Here is a 15,841-nt window from a genome sequence, read left to right as displayed (position 1 = left end):
ATGGCGCTAGAGAGCAACATGTGTTTAATATTGACTGTGTTATCAGCAGTCCCCACAGGATGGCGCCAGAGAGCAACATGTCTTTAATATTGACTGTATTCTCAGCAGTCCCCACAGGATGGCGCCAGACTAACATGTGCTTAATATTGACTGTGTTCTCAGCAGTCCCCACAGGATGGAGCTAGAGAGTAACATGTCTTTAATATTGACTGTATTCTAAGCAGTCCCCAAAGGATGGCGCTAGAGAGTAACATGTCTTTAATATTGACTGTGTTATCAGCAGTCCCCACAGGATGGCGCTAGAGAGTAACATGTCTTTAATATTGACTGTATTCTCAGCAGTCCCCACAGGATGGAGAGAGAGAATAACATGTGCTAATTAGTGTCAGATGATGATAACGGTCCCGTTCACGGGATAGGGTGTCACTAGAGGTTAATATTGACTGTATTCTCAGCAGTCCCCACAGGATGGCGCCAGACTAACATGTGTTTAATATTGACTGTATTCTCAGCAGTCCCCACAGGATGGCGCCAGACTAACATGTCTTTAATATTGACTGTATTCTCAGCAGTCCCCACAGGATGGCGCTAGAGAGTAACATGTTTAATATTGACTGTATTCTCAGCAGTCCCCACAGGATGGCGCCAGAGAGTAACATGTCTTTAATATTGACTGTGTGCTCAGCAGTCCCCACAGGATGGCGCCAGAGAGTAACATGTCTTTAATATTGACTGTGTGCTCAGCAGTCCCCACAGGATGGCGCTAGAGAGCAACATGTCTTTAATATTGACTGTATTCTCAGCAGTCCCCACAGGATGGCGCCAGAGAGTAACATGTCTTTAATATTGACTGTGTGCTCAGCAGTCCCCACAGGATGGCGCCAGAGAGCAACATGACTTTAATATTGACTGTGTTATCAGCAGTCCCCACAGGATGGCGCCAGAGAGTAACATGTCTTTAATATTGACTGTGTTATCAGCAGTCCCCACAGGATGGCGCCAGAGAGTAACATGTCTTTAATATTGACTGTGTTATCAGCAGTCCCCACAGGATGGCGCCAGAGAGTAACATGTCTTTAATATTGACTGTGTTATCAGCAGTCCCCACAGGATGGCGCCAGAGAGCAACATAACTGAGGTGTATAACTCTGTTGTTTACTCCAAACACTGTTGAGTTCCTATTTGGTCTTAGAATCAAAGTCGTGGTTTAGTTGTGTGTCTCACCCCCCCAAAAATAAATAAACAACTGGAAGAAGTTGAAAGGAACTCGTCAGACTTCGTTCCACTTTCGATCATGAAAGAATCTACGTATAATTTATTAATTTGACCGTTATTTAACTAGGCAAGTCAGTTAAGAACACATTTTTATTTTCAATACTGGTCTAGGAACAGTGGGTAAACTGCCTTGTTCAGGGGCAGGGTTAAGGGTAGGTTAAGGTAGGGTAGGTTAAGGTAGGGTAGGGTAGGTTAAGGTGGGGTAGGTTAAGGTAGGGAGTTATATCTTGATAGTGTAGAGCAGGGTAGGTTAAGGTAGGGTAGGTTAAGGTAGTGTAGGGTAGGTTAAGGTAGGGTAGGGTAGGTTAAGGTAGGGTAGGTTAAGGTAGGGGTTATATCTGGATAGTGTAGGTTAGGGTAAGTTAAGGTAGGATAGGTTAGGGTAGGTTAAGGTAGGGGTAGGTTAAGGTAGGGGTTATATTTGTATAGTGTAGGTTAGGGTAGGTTAAGGTGGGGTAGGTTAAGGTAGGGGTTATATCTGTATAGTGTAGGTTAGGGTAGGTTAAGGTGGGGTAGGTTAGCGTAGGTTAAGGTAGGGGTTATATCTGCATAGTGTAGGTTAGGGTAGGTTAAGGTGGGGTAGGTTAGGGTAGGTTAAGGTGGGGTAGGTTAAGGTAGGGTAGGTTAAGGTAGGGGATTATATCTTGATAGTGTAGAGCAGGGTAGGTTAAGGTAGGGTAGGTTAGGTTAAGGTAGGGTAGGTTAAGGTAGGTTAAGGTAGGGTAGGTTAAGGTAGGGTAGGTTAAGGTAGGGTAGGTTAAGGTAAGGTAGGGTTAAGGTAGGTTAGGTTAAGGTAGGGTTGGTTAAGGTAGGGTAGCTTAAGGTAGGTTAGGTTAAGGTAGGGTAGGTTAAGGTAGGGTAGGTTAAGGTAGGGTAGGTTAAGGTAGGTTAGGTTAAGGTAGGGTAGGTTAAGGTAGGTTAGGTTAAGGTAGGGTAGGTTAAGGTAGGGTAGGGTAGGTTAAGGTAGGGTAGGTTATGGTAGGTTAAGGTAGGGTATGTTAAGGGGTTTATATCTGGCTGAGAGAGAGGAATTTCTGGTAGTAACTCTTGGTCACATCAATCATCAGGTCCTGGGTACATTCTGGGAGCTCTCCTGAAAACAGACCTGGGAGAGAGAGATGAGGAAGAGGAGGAGGAGGAAGAGGAGGTAGAGTGGGGAAGAGACACCAGTTAGAAAGAGTTGAAGACAAATCCATCACTTTTCAGGCTCATTCATCATCTGAAGCACCATACCAGTATCTACATATGCCAAAACGCTGATGTCATCGAGTATGGGGGAGGGGGGGAGGAAGTAGATGGGGGGGGTAGAGGAGGATGTGGAGGAGGAGGTAGAGATAGAGGTAGAGTAGGATATAGAGGAGGAGGTAGAGGAGGAGGTAGAGAAGGAGGTGGAGGAGGATGTAGAGGTAGAGGAGGATGTAGAGAAGTAGGTAGAGGAGGATGTAGAGGATGATGTAGAGGAGTAGGAGGTAGAGAAGGAGGTGGAAGAGGATGTAGAGGTAGAGGAGGATGTAGAGAAGTAGGTAGAGGTAGAGGAGGGGGTAGAGGAGGATGTAGAGGAGTAGGAGGTAGAGAAGGAGGTGGAGGAGGATGTAGAGGAGGAGGAGGGGGTAGAGGAGGAGGTAGAGGAGGAGGTAGAGGAGAAGGTGGAGGAGGATGTAGAGGGAGAGGAGGATGTAGAGAAGTAGGTAGAGGTAGAGGAGGGGGTAGAGGAGGATGTAGAGGTAGAGGCGGGGGTAGAGGAGGAAGAGAAGGAGGAGGTAGAGAAGGAGGTGGAAGAGGATGTAGAGGTAGAGGAGGATGTAGAGAAGTAGGTAGAGGAGGATGTAGGGGTAGAGGAGGATGTAGAGAAGTAGGTAGAGGTAGAGGAGGGGGTAGAGGAGGATGTAGAGGAGTAGGAGGTAGAGAAGGAGGTGGAGGAGGATGTAGAGGAGGAGGAGGGGGTAGAGGAGGAGGTAGAGGAGGAGGTAGAGGAGAAGGTGGAGGAGGATGTAGACGTAGAGGAGGATGTAGAGGGAGAGGAGGATGTAGAGAAGTAGGTAGAGATAAAGGAGGGGGTAGAGGAGGATGTAGAGGAGGAAGTAGAGGCAGATGTAGAGGGAGCGGAGGTAGAGGAGGATGTAGAGGAGGATGTAGAGATAGAGGAGGAGGTAGAGGATGATGTAGAGAAGGAGGTAGAGGAAGAGGAGGTAAAGGAGAATGTAGAGGAGGGGGTAGAGGAGGAGGTAGAGGAGGTAGAGGAGGAGGTAGAGGAGAATGTAGAGGAGGAGGTAGATGAGGAGGTAGAGGAGGATGTAGAGGAGGAGGTAGAGGATGATGTAGAGGAGGAGGTAGAGGAAGAGGAGGTAAAGGAGGATGTAGAGGAGGAGGAGGTAGAGGAGGATGTAGAGAAGTAGGTAGAGGTAGAGGAGGGGGTAGAGGAGGAGGATGTAGAGGAGGATGTAGAGGTAGAGGATGATGTAGAGGAAGAGGAGGTAAAGGAGGATGTAGAGGAGGGTGATGTAGAGGAGGAGGAGGTAGAGGAGGATTTGGAGGAGGATGTAGAGGAGGAGGTAGAGGAGGATGTAGAGGAGGGTGTAGAGGAGGAGGTAGAGGAGGAGGTAGAGGAGGATGTAGAGGAGGGGGTAGAGGAGGATGTAGAGGAGTAGGAGGTAGAGAAGGAGGTGGAAGAGGATGTAGAGAAGTAGGTAGAGGTAGAGGAGGGGGTAGAGGAGGAAGAGAAGGAGGAGGTAGAGAAGGAGGTGGAGAAGGATGTAGAGGTAGAGGAGGATGTAGAGAAGTAGGTAGAGATAGAGGAGGGGGTAGAGGAGGATGTAGGGGTAGAGGAGGAGGTAGAGGAGGATGTAGAGTAGGAGGAGGTAGAGGAGGATGTAGAGGAGGATGTAGAGGAGGAAGAGGTAGAGGAGAATGTAGAGGAGGGGGTAGAGGAGGATGTAGAGGAGGAGGAGGTAGAGGAGGATGTAGAGGAGGAGAATGTAGAGGAGGGAGTAGAGGAGGATGTAGAGGAGGAGGAGGAAGAGGAGGATGTAGAAGAGGAGGATGTAGATGAGGGGGTAGAGGAGGATGTCGAGGAGGATGTAGAGGGGGTAGAGGAGGATGTAGAGGGGGTAGAGGAGGATGTAGAGGAGGATGTATACGAAGGGGTAGAGGAGGATGTAGAGGAGGGGGTAGAGGAGGAGGTAGAGGAGGATGTAGAGGAGGAGGAGGTAGAGGAGGATGTAGAGGAGGAGGATGTAGAGGAGGAGGAGGTAGATGAGGAGGATGTAGAGGAGGAGGATGTAGAAGAGGAGGAGGTAGAGGAGGATGTAGAGGAGGGGGTAGAGGAGGAGGTAGAGGAGGAGGTAGAGGAGGATGTAGAGGAGGGGGTAGAGGAGGATGTAGAGGTAGAGGAGGATGTAGAGAAGTAGGTAGAGATAGAGGAGGGGGTAGAGGAGGAAGAGAAGGAGGAGGTAGAGAAGGAGGTGGAGAAGGATGTAGAGGTAGAGGAGGATGTAGAGAAGTAGGTAGAGATAGAGGAGGGGGTAGAGAAGGATGTAGGGGTAGAGGAGGAGGTAGAGGAGGATGTAGAGGAGGAGGAGGTAGAGGAGGATGTAGAGGAGGATGTAGAGGAGGAAGAGGTAGAGGAGAATGTAGAGGAGGGGGTAGAGGAGGATGTAGAGGAGGAGGAGGTAGAGGAGGATGTAGAGGAGGAGAATGTAGAGGAGGGGGTAGAGGAGGATGTAGAGGAGGAGGAGAAGAGGAGGATGTAGAAGAGGAAGATGTAGATGAGGGGGTAGAGGAGGATGTAGAGGGGGTAGAGGAGGATGTAGAGGGGGTAGAGGAGGATGTAGAGGAGGAGGTAGAGGAGGAGGTAGAGGAAGATGTATACGAAGGGGTAGAGGAGGATGTAGAGGAGGGGGTAGAAGAGGAGGTAGAGGAGGATGTAGAGGAGGAGGAGGTAGAGGAGGATGTAGAGGAGGAGGATGTAGAAGAGGAGGAGGTAGATGAGGATGTAGAGGAGGAGGATGTAGGGGAGAAGGATGTAGAGGAGGATGTAGAGGAGGATGTAGAGGAGGAGGTAGAGGAGGAGGTAGAGGAGGATGTAGAGGAGGAGGAGGTAGATGAGGAGGACGTAGAGGAGGATGTAGAGGAGGAGGAGGTAGAGGAGGAGGATGTAGAGGAGGAGGATGTAGAGGAGGATGTAGAGGAGGATGTAGAGGAGGAGGTAGATGAGGAGGATGTAGAGGAGGAGGAAGTAGAGGAGGAGGATGTAGAGGAGGAGGATGTAGAGGAGGATGTGGAGGAGGAGGAGGTAGAGGAGGAGGATGTAGAGGAGGAAGATGTAGAGGGGGATGTAGAGGAGTAGGATGTAGAGGAGGAGGTAGATGAGGAGGATGTAGAGGAGGAGGATGTAGAGGAGGAGGATGTAGATGAGGATGTAGAGGAGGGGGTAGAGGAGGAGGAGGAGGTGGTAGAGGAGGAGGTAGAGGAGGAGGAGGATGTAGAGGGGGTAGAGGAGAGGAGGATATAGAGGAGGATGTAGAGGGGGTAGAGGAGAGGAGGATGTAGAGGAGGGGGTAGAGGAGGAGGAGGAGGAGGAGGTAGAGGAGGAGGTAGATGAGGAGGATGTAGAGGAGGAGGATGTAGAGGAGGATGTGGAGGAGGAGGAGGTAGAGGAGGAGGAGGAGGTGGTAGAGGAGGAGGTAGAGGAGGAGGAGGATGTAGAGGGGGTAGAGGAGAGGAGGATGTAGAGGAGGATGTAGAGGGGGTAGAGGAGAGGAGGATGTAGAGGAGGAGGAGGAGGAGGAGGATGTAGAGGGGGTAGAGGAGAGGAGGATGTAGAGGAGGAGGATGTAGAGGAGGATGTAGAGGAGGATGTTTAGGAGGAGGATGTAGAGGAGGAGGTAGAGGATGTAGAGGATGTAGAGGAGGAGAGAGAGGAGGGGGTAGAGGAGGATGTAGAGGAGGAGGAGGTAGAGGAGGATGTAGAGGAGGATGTAGAGGAGGATGTAGAGGGGGTAGAGGAGAGGAGGATGTAGAGGAGGGGGTAGAGGAGGAGGAGGTATAGGAGGAGGAGGATGTAGAGGGGGTAGAGGAGAGGAGGATGTAGAGGAGGAGGATGTAGAGGAGGATGTAGAGGAGGAGGTGGAGATGGAGGAGGAGGAGGTAGAGGATGTAGAGGAGGAGGTGGAGATGGAGGAGGAGGTAGAGGATGTAGAGGAGGATGTAGAGAAGGAGGATGTAGAGGAGGAGGTAGAGGATGTGGAGGATGTAGAGGTAGAGGAGGAGGTAGAGGAGAACGTAGAGGAGGATGTAGAGGAGGTAGAGGAGGAGATAGAGGAGGAGGATATAGAGGAGAATGTAGAGGAGGAGGATGAGGATGTAGAGGAGGAGGAGGTAGAGAAGGATGATGTAGAGGAGGAGGAGGAGGTAGAGATAGAGGAGGAGGAGGTAGAGGAGGTAGAGGAGAGGAGGATGTAGAGGAGGAGGAGGTAAAGGAGGAGGATGTAGAGGAGGAGGTAGAGATGGAGGAGGAAGAGGTGTGTTCTGACCTGGGCATCCTGAGAACACGGTGAAGGGAGGAACCACGGTCTCAGGAGGAAGAACTGTGTTGTCTAGGATCTTACAGCAATCTTTCAACACACACCGTCGCCCCTGGAAAACACACACACCACACACACACACACACACACAGCATTAACAACCAGATACAGTAACGACCGTTGCCTGGAGCAACAGAAACAACCAGTCGGGTAGGAGTCACATTTAATATGTTGACAGAACACACTACCCCCATTGTGACATCACAACAGAACCTCTACAGAACACCACCGTCATGTGATGATACAAACTACCGTCATGTGACTACCCTGTAATAAATACAATCATGCCAGAGGCTAGTACTGTTCAGACCAGACTAGTAGAACATGGACCCAACTAGACAGAGACTAGTACTGTTCAGACCAGACTAGTAGAACATGGACCCAACTAGACAGAGACTAGTACTGTTCAGACCAGACTAGTAGAACACTGTTCAGACCAGACCAGACTAGTAGAACATGGACCCAACTAGACAGAGACTAGTACTGTTCAGACCAGACTAGTAGAACATGGACCCAACTAGACAGAGACTAGTTCTGTTCAGACCAGACTAGTAGAACACTGTTCAGACCAGACTAGTTAAACACTGTTCAGACCAGACTAGTGGAACATGGACCCAACTAGACAGAGACTAGGACTGTTCAGACCAGACTAGTAGAACACTGTTCAGACCAGACCAGACTAGTAGAACATGGAGCCAACTAGACAGAGACTAGTACTGTTCAGACCAGACTAGTAGAACATGGACCCAACTAGACAGAGACTAGTACTGTTCAGACCAGACTAGTAGAACATGGACCCAACTAGACAGAGACTAGTACTGTTCAGACCAGACTAGTAGAACATGGACCCCAACTAGACAGAGACTAGTACTGTTCAGACCAGACTAGTAGAACATGGACCCAACTAGACAGAGACTAGTACTGTTCAGACCAGACTAGTAGAACATGGACCCAACTAGACAGAGACTAGTTCTGTTCAGACCAGACTAGTAGAACACTGTTCAGACCAGACTAGTGGAACATGGACCCAACTAGACAGAGACTAGGACTGTTCAGACCAGACCAGACTAGTAGAACACTGTTCAGACCAGACTAGTAGAACATGGACCCCAACTAGACATAGACTAGTACTGTTCAGACCAGACTAGAAAGAACATGGACCCCAACTAGACAGAGACTAGTAATGTTCAGACCAGACTAGTAGAACACTGACCCCAACTAGACAGAGACTAGTACTGTTCAGACCAGACCAGACTAGTAGAACATGGACCCAACTAGACAGAGACTGGTACTGTTCAGACCAGACTAGTAGAACACTGTTCAGACCAGACTAGTAGAACATGGACCCAACTAGACAGAGACTAGTACTGTTCAGACCAGACTAGTAGAACACTGTTCAGACCAGACTAGTGGAACATGGACCCAACTAGACAGAGACTAGGACCGTTCAGACCAGACCAGACTAGTAGAACACTGTTCAGACCAGACTAGTAGAACACTGTTCAGACCAGACCAGAAGAACACAGACCAGGCCAGACTAATAGAACACGGACCCGACTAGACAGAGACTAGTACTGTTCAGACCAGACTAGTAGAACACAGACCAGACCAGACTAGTAGAACACTGTTCAGACCAGACTAGTAGAACATGGACCCAACTAGGCAGAGACTAGTACTGTTCAGACCAGACTAGTAGAACATGGACCCAACTAGACAGAGACTAGTACTGTTCAGACCAGACTAGTAGAACACTGTTCAGACCAGACTAGTAGAACACTGTTCAGACCAGACCAGAAGAACACAGACCAGGCCAGACTAATAGAACACGGACCCGACTAGACAGAGACTAGTACTGTTCAGACCAGACTAGTAGAACACAGACCAGACCAGACTAGTAGAACACTGTTCAGACCAGACTAGTAGAACATGGACCCAACTAGCCCCACAGGGACAGTGAAATGTGGTCGTTCCGAGCATCACATGACCCAGATTTAGGACCTGAATGTTCTCTCTGCCAGTGTGTGTGTGTAACTCTGTGAGTGTGTGTGTGTGTGTGTGTGTGTGTGTGTGTGTGTAACTCTGTGAGTGTGTGTGTAACTCTGTGAGTGTGACTGTGTGTGTGTGTAACTCTGTGTGTGTGTGTGTAACTCTGTGAGTGTGACTGTGTGTGTGTGTAACTCTGTGTGTGTGTGTGTGTGTGTGTGTGTGTGTGTGTGTGTGTGTGTAACTCTGTGAGTGTGTGTGTAACTCTGTGAGTGTGACTGTGTGTGTGTGTAACTCTGTGTGTGTAACTCTGTGAGTGTGTGTGTAACTCTGTGTGTGTGACTGTGTGTGTGTGTGTGTGTGTGTGTGTGTAACTCTGTGAGTGTGTGTGTAACTCTGTGTGTGTGACTGTGTGTGTGTGTAACTCTGTGAGTGTGACTGTGTGTGTGTGTAACTCTGTGTGTGTAACTCTGTGAGTGTGTGTGTAACTCTGTGTGTGTGACTGTGTGTGTGTGTGTGTGTGTGTGTGTGTGTGTGTGTGTGTGTGTGTAACTCTGTGAGTGTGTTGTAACTCTGTGAGTGTGACTGTGTGTGTGTGTAACTCACGATGACACAGTTCTTCCCGATGTGAACGTAAGATCCGATCTGAGCAGCGTTCACCACACAGTCTTCCTCTATAAACACATGGTCTCCGATGTGCAGTGGGAAGAAGGCCACTCTGGGGGGGGGGGGGGGGGGGCAAGAGGACAAGGGGTCAGAGGTCAGACCACAGAGACCTGCTTAGTGGAAGAAGGCCACTCTGGGGGGGGGGGGGGGGGGGGGGCAAGAGGACAAGGGGTCAGAGGTCAGACCACAGAGACCTGCTTAGTGGAAGAAGGCCACTCTGCAATTAAAAGTGGGGAAATTACTTTCTTTTTTTTATCGAATTTCCAGATTTCAAAAATTGTGTTCTGATGTGATTTAGACCCCTGGTCTAGAAGAGGAGACCCCTGGTCTAGAAGAGGAGACCCCTGGTCTAGAAGAGGAGACCTCTGGTCTAGAAGAGAAGTCCCCTGGTCTAGAAGAGGAGACCTCTGGTCTAGAAGAGAAGTCCCCTGGTCTAGAAGAGGAGATCCCTGGTCTAAAAGAGGTTGGAGACCCCTGGTCTAGAAGAGGAGACCCCTGGTCTAGAAGAGGAGACCCCTGGTCTAGAAGAGGAGACCCCTGGTCTAGAAGAGGAGAACCCTGGTCTAGAAGAGAAGACCCCTGGTCTAGAAGAGGAGACCTCTGGTCTAGAAGAGAAGTCCCCTGGTCTAGAAGAGGAGATCCCTGGTCTAGATGAGGAGACCCCTGGTCTAGAAGAGGAGATCCCTGGTCTAGAAGGGGTTGGAGACCCCTGGTCTAGAAGAGGAGACCCCTGGTCTAGAAGAGGAGACCTCTGGTCTAGAAGAAGAGACCCCTGGTCTAGAAGAGGTTGGAGACCCCTGGTCTAGAAGAGGAGACCCCTGGTCTAGAAGAGGAGACCCCTGGTCTAGAAAAGGAGACCTCTGGTCTAGAAGAGGAGACCTCTGGTCTAGAAGAGAAGTCCCCTGGACTAGAAGAGGAGATCCCTGGTCTAGAAGAGGTTGGAGACCCCTGGTCTAGAAGAGGAGACCCCTGGTCTAGAAGAGGTTGGAGACCACTGGTCTGGAAGAGGAGACCCCTGGTCTAGAAAAGGAGAACCCTGGTCTAGAAGAGAAGACCCCTGGTCTAGAAGAGGAGACCTCTGGTCTAGAAGAGAAGTCCCCTGGTCTAGAAGAGGAGATCACTGGTCTAAAAGAGGTTGGAGACCCCTGGTCTAGAAGAGGAGACCCTGGTCTAAAAGAGGTTGGAGACCCGAGGTCTAGAAGAGGAGACCCTTGGTCTAGAAGAGGAGACCCCTGGTCCAGAAGAGGTTGGATACCCCTTGTCTAGAAGAGGAGACCCCTGGTCTAGAAGAGGAGTCACCTGGTCTAGAAGAGGTTGGAGACCCCTGGTCTAGAAGAGGAGACCCCTGGTCTAGAAGAGGAGTCACCTGGTCTAGAAGAGGTTGGAGACCCCTGGTCTAGAAGAGGAGACCCCTGGTCTAGAAGAGGAGACCCCTGGTCTAGAAGAGGAGTCACCTGGTCTAGAAGAGGTTGGAGACCCCTGGTCTAGAAGAGGAGACCCCTGGTCTAGAAGAGGAGACCTCTGGTCTAGAAGAGAAGTGCCCTGGTCTAGAAGAGGAGATCCCTGGTCTAGAAGAGGTTGGAGACCCCTGGTCTAGAAGAGGAGACCCCTGGTCTAGAAGAGGTTGGAGATCACTGGTCTGGAAGAGGAGACCCCTGGTCTAGAAAAGGAGAACCCTGGTCTAGAAGAGAAGACCCCTGGTCTAGAAGAGGAGACCTCTGGTCTAGAAGAGAAGTCCCCTGGTCTAGAAGAGGAGATCCCTGGTCTAGAAGAGGAGACCCCTGGTCTAGAAGAGGAGATCCCTGGTCTAGAAGAGGTTGGAGACCCCTGGTCTAGAAGAGGAGACCCCTGGTCTAGAAGAGGAGACCTCTGGTCTAGAAGAAGAGACCCCTGGTCTAGAAGAGGAGACCCCTGGTCTAGAAGAGGAGACCCCTGGTCTAGAAGAGAAGTCCCCTGGTCTAGAAGAGGAGATCCCTGGTCTAGAAGAGGTTGGAGACCCCTGGTCTAGAAGAGGAGACCCCTGGTCTAGAAGAGGTTGGAGACCACTGGTCTGGAAGAGGAGACCCCTGGTCTAGAAAAGGAGAACCCTGGTCTAGAAGAGAAGACCCCTGGTCTAGAAGAGGAGACCTCTGGTCTAGAAGAGAAGTCCCCTGGTCTAGAAGAGGAGATCACTGGTCTAAAAGAGGTTGGAGACCCCTGGTCTAGAAGAGGAGACCCTGGTCTAAAAGAGGTTGGAGACCCGAGGTCTAGAAGAGGAGACCCTTGGTCTAGAAGAGGAGACCCCTGGTCCAGAAGAGGTTGGATACCCCTTGTCTAGAAGAGGAGACCCCTGGTCTAGAAGAGGAGTCACCTGGTCTAGAAGAGGTTGGAGACCCCTGGTCTAGAAGAGGAGACCCCTGGTCTAGAAGAGGAGACCCCTGGTCTAGAAGAGGAGTCACCTGGTCTAGAAGAGGTTGGAGACCCCTGGTCTAGAAGAGGAGACCCCTGGTCTAGAAGAGGAGATCCCTGGTCTAGAAGAGGTTGGAGACCCCTTGTCAAGAAGAGGGGACCCCTTGTCTAAAAGAGGAGTCACCTGGCCTAGAAGAGGTTGGAGACCCCTGGTCTAGAATAGGAGACCCCTGGTCTAGAAGAGGAGTCCCGCGGTCTAGAAGAGGTTGGAGACCCCTGGTCTAGAAGAGGAGACCCCTGGTCTAGAAGAGGAGACACCTGGTCTAGAAGAGGAGACCCCTGGTCTAGAAGAGGAGTCCCCTGGTCTAGAAAAGTTTGGAGACCCCTAGTCGAGAAGAGGAGACCCCTGGTCTAGAAGAGGAGTCCCGCGGTCTAGAAGAGGTTGGAGACCCCTGGTCTAGAAGAGGTTGGAGACCTCTGGTCTAGAACAGGTTGGAGACCCCTGGTCTAGAAGAGGAGACTCCTGGTCTAGAAAAGGTTGGAGACCCCTGGTCGAGAAGAGGAGACCCCTGGTCTAAAAGAGGTTGGAGACCCCTGGTCTAGAAGAGGAGACCCCTGGTCTAGAAAAGGAGACCCCTGGTCTAGAAGAGGAGACCCCTGGTCTAGAAAAGGTTGGAGACCCCTTGTCTAGAAGAGGAGACCCCTGGTCTAGAAGAGGAGTCCCCTGGTCTAGAAGAGGTTGGAGCCCCCTTGTCGAGAAGAGGAGACCCCTGGTCTAGAAGAGGAGTCCCGCGGTCTAGAAGAGGTTGGAGACCCCTGGTCTAGAAGAGGAGACCCCTGGTCTAGAAGAGGAGACCCTGGTCTAGAAGAGGAGTCCCCTGGTCTAGAAGAGGAGTCCCCTGGTCTAGAAGAGGAGACCCTGGTCTAGAAGAGGAGCCCCCTGGTCTAGAAGAGGTTGGAGCCCCCTGGTCGAGAAGAGGTTGGAGACCCCTGGTCGAGAAGAGGAGACCCCTGGTCTAGAAGAGGAGACCCCTGGTCTAGAAGAGGAGACCCCTGGTCTAGAATAGGTTGAGCAGAACTCACTCACCCTTTGCTGAATTTTTTGAACGGCGGCCGAATGACACTCCGGCTCTTCACAACACAGTGCCTCCCCACCCTGACATTGGCCAGGTCTCCACGGATTATACAGTCATTCATTACTATAGTCTGGAGGAGACAGGGACGAACAGAGGGAGGGAGGGAGGGTGACACAGACAGGGAGGGAGACAGACAGACAGACAGGGAGGGAGGGAGACAGACAAGACAGGGAGTGAGACAGACAGGGAAGCAGGGTGACACAGACAGACAGGGAGACAGACAGGGAGGGAGGGAGGGAGACAGGGAGGGAGGGAGACAGACATGGAGGGAGGGAGACAGACAGACAGACAGGGACACAGACAGGGAGACAGACAGGGAGGGAGGGAGGGAGACAGGGAGGGAGGGAGGGAGACAGACATGGAGGGAGGGAGACAGACAGACAGACAGGGAGGGCGACAGACAGGGAGACAGACAGGGAGGGAGACAGGGAGACAGACAGGGAGGGAGACAGGGAGACAGACAGGGAGGGAGGGAGACAGACAGGGAGGGGGGAGGAGGGAGACAGACAGACAGGGAGGGAGGGAGGGAGACAGGGAGGGAGACAGACAGGGAGACAGACATGGAGGGAGGGAGGGAGACAGACAGGGAGGGAAACAGGGAGGGAGGGAGGGAGACAGGGAGGGAGACAGACAGGGAGGGAGGGAGGGAGACAGGGAGGCAGGGAAACAGGGAGGGAGGGAGGGAGACAGGGAGGGAGACAGACAGGGAGGGAGGGAGACTCATGGTTTATTACCTGTATAGTGAACGTAATGAATAAAGCCCCAACTGGCCCATCTCATGGTTTATTACCTGTATAGTGAACGTAATGTAAACTGGCCCATCTCATGGTGTAATACCGGTATGGCTTGTTGTTACTTACTTTGCCGTTGAGGACGATGTTCTGACTGCCGCACAGCACCGACTGCCTGCTCACTTTGTTACCAGACGCCTGACAGGGAGAGGACATGCTGATCAGTTGGTATAAACGGTACTGACTCAGATACAGGTTTACAGACCACCGCTTGATGCTAACTGACAGGGCGGGAGGACATGCTGATCAGTTGGTATAAACGGTACTGACTCAGATACAGGTTTACAGACCACCACTTGATGCTAACTGACAGGGAGAGGACATGCTGATCAGGTGGTATAAACAGTACTGACTCAGATACAGGTTTACAGACCACCGCTTGATGCTAACTGACAGGGAGAGAGGACATGCTGATCAGTTGGTATAAACGGTACTGACTCAGATACAGGTTTACAGACCACCGCTTGATGCTAACTGACAGGGAGAGGACATGCTGATCAGTTGGTATAAACGGTACTGACTCAGATACAGGTTTACAGACCACCACTTGATGCTAACTGACAGGGAGAGAGGACATGCTGATCAGGTGGTATAAACGGTACTGACTCAGATACAGGTTTACAGACCACCGCTTGATGCTAACTGTAATCGGTGCCTCGTCAAGAAATGGTCTAACTGCAATTCAAGCTGGCTAGCTGGCTGGCTAAGGGACCGAGCTGGCAATGAGGGTTCAGTGCATTGACTGTGCACTGTATATACACTGAATATACTAAAAACATTAAGAACACCTTCTCTTTCCAGGACAGACTGACCAGGTGAATCCAGGTGAAATCTATGATCCCTTATTGATGTCACTTTGTTAAATCCACTTCAATCAGTGTAGATGAAGAAGGGGAGGAGACATGTAGATGAAGGGGAGGAGACATGTAGATGAAGGGGAGGAGACGGGTTAAAGAAGGATTTGAGGCATGGATTGTGTGTGTGTACCATTCAGAGGGTGAATGAGCAAGACAAATATATTTAAGTGCCTTTGAACGGGGTTTGGTAGTAGGTACCAGGCGCACCGGTTTGAGTCAAGAACTGCAACGCTGCTGGGGTTTTTCACGCTCAACCGTTTTCCTGTGTGTATCAAGAACGGTCCACCACCTAAAGGACATCCAGACAACTTGACACAACTGTGGGAAGCATTGGAGTCAACATGGACCAGCATCCCTGTTGGGACGCTTTCTACATCTTGGAGTCAACATGGGCCAGCATCCCTGTTGGGACTCTTTCTACACCTTGGAGTCAACATGGGCCAGCATCCCTGTTGGGACGCTTTCTACACCTTGGAGTCAACATGGACCAGCATCCCTGTTGGGACGCTTTCTACACCTTGGAGTCAACATGGGCCAGCATCCCTGTTGGGATGCTTTCTACACCTTGGAGTCAACATGGGCCAGCATCCCTGTTGGGACGCTTTCTACATCTTGGAGTCAACATGGGCCAGCATCCCTGTTGGGACGCTTTCTACACCTTGGAGTCGATGCCCCTGACGAATTAAGGCTGTTCTGGGGGGCAAAAAGGAGGTACAATTCAAGGTGCTCATAATGTTTGGTATACTCAGTGTAAATACCAATATATATATATATATACACGATTTCATATGTACAGCACTTAGAGTTAGGAGGGGCAAAAAGGAGGTACAACTCAATATTAGGAAGGTGCTCATAATGGTTTGTATACAATGAGCTAAACGCTAACTTGCTAATCGTTAACGTTATCTAGTCAAATAAACACCGAATTACAAGCCTGCTACGGAAGATTACCGTTTCAATGTATTCCGCCTTGTTGTACAGTATCTCACACAATTCCATGGTTGTAATTATTTTTGTTTTAAAATGTACAGAAAACGAGTTGATGTGGTCTGTTGTTTTTGCTGTCTGCTGTCAACCTCTCCCTTCAGACCATACTAGCAGAGCACTGCAACATCGATGATGATGGAAAGCTCTTCCGCTCACAAATAATCAGTCATATTCAA

The 15,841-nt window shown here is 50.5% G+C and overlaps 1 protein-coding gene across 1 annotated transcript; it reads right to left on the bottom strand.

The window, feature by feature from the left end:
• Positions 1-1,347: 1,347 nt before the first annotated feature.
• On the bottom strand, positions 1,348-15,784 carry LOC139365260 (dynactin subunit 5-like). The gene is made up of 6 exons (XM_071102771.1): positions 15,630-15,784; positions 13,891-13,959; positions 12,982-13,100; positions 9,447-9,558; positions 6,807-6,909; positions 1,348-2,380 (listed from the first exon to the last, which is right to left on the bottom strand). Exons 1-6 carry the CDS (start codon positions 15,675-15,677, stop codon positions 2,283-2,285), a joined length of 549 nt encoding a protein of 182 aa, XP_070958872.1. The 5' UTR covers positions 15,678-15,784; the 3' UTR covers positions 1,348-2,282.
• Positions 15,785-15,841: the final 57 nt, after the last annotated feature.

This window comes from Oncorhynchus clarkii, chromosome 13 (genome assembly GCF_045791955.1).
Source record: "Oncorhynchus clarkii lewisi isolate Uvic-CL-2024 chromosome 13, UVic_Ocla_1.0, whole genome shotgun sequence".
Lineage (NCBI taxonomy): Eukaryota > Metazoa > Chordata > Actinopteri > Salmoniformes > Salmonidae > Oncorhynchus > Oncorhynchus clarkii.
The sequence above is the reverse complement of the archived record's forward strand: the minus strand, read 5'-3'. Positions and strand labels throughout refer to the sequence as shown.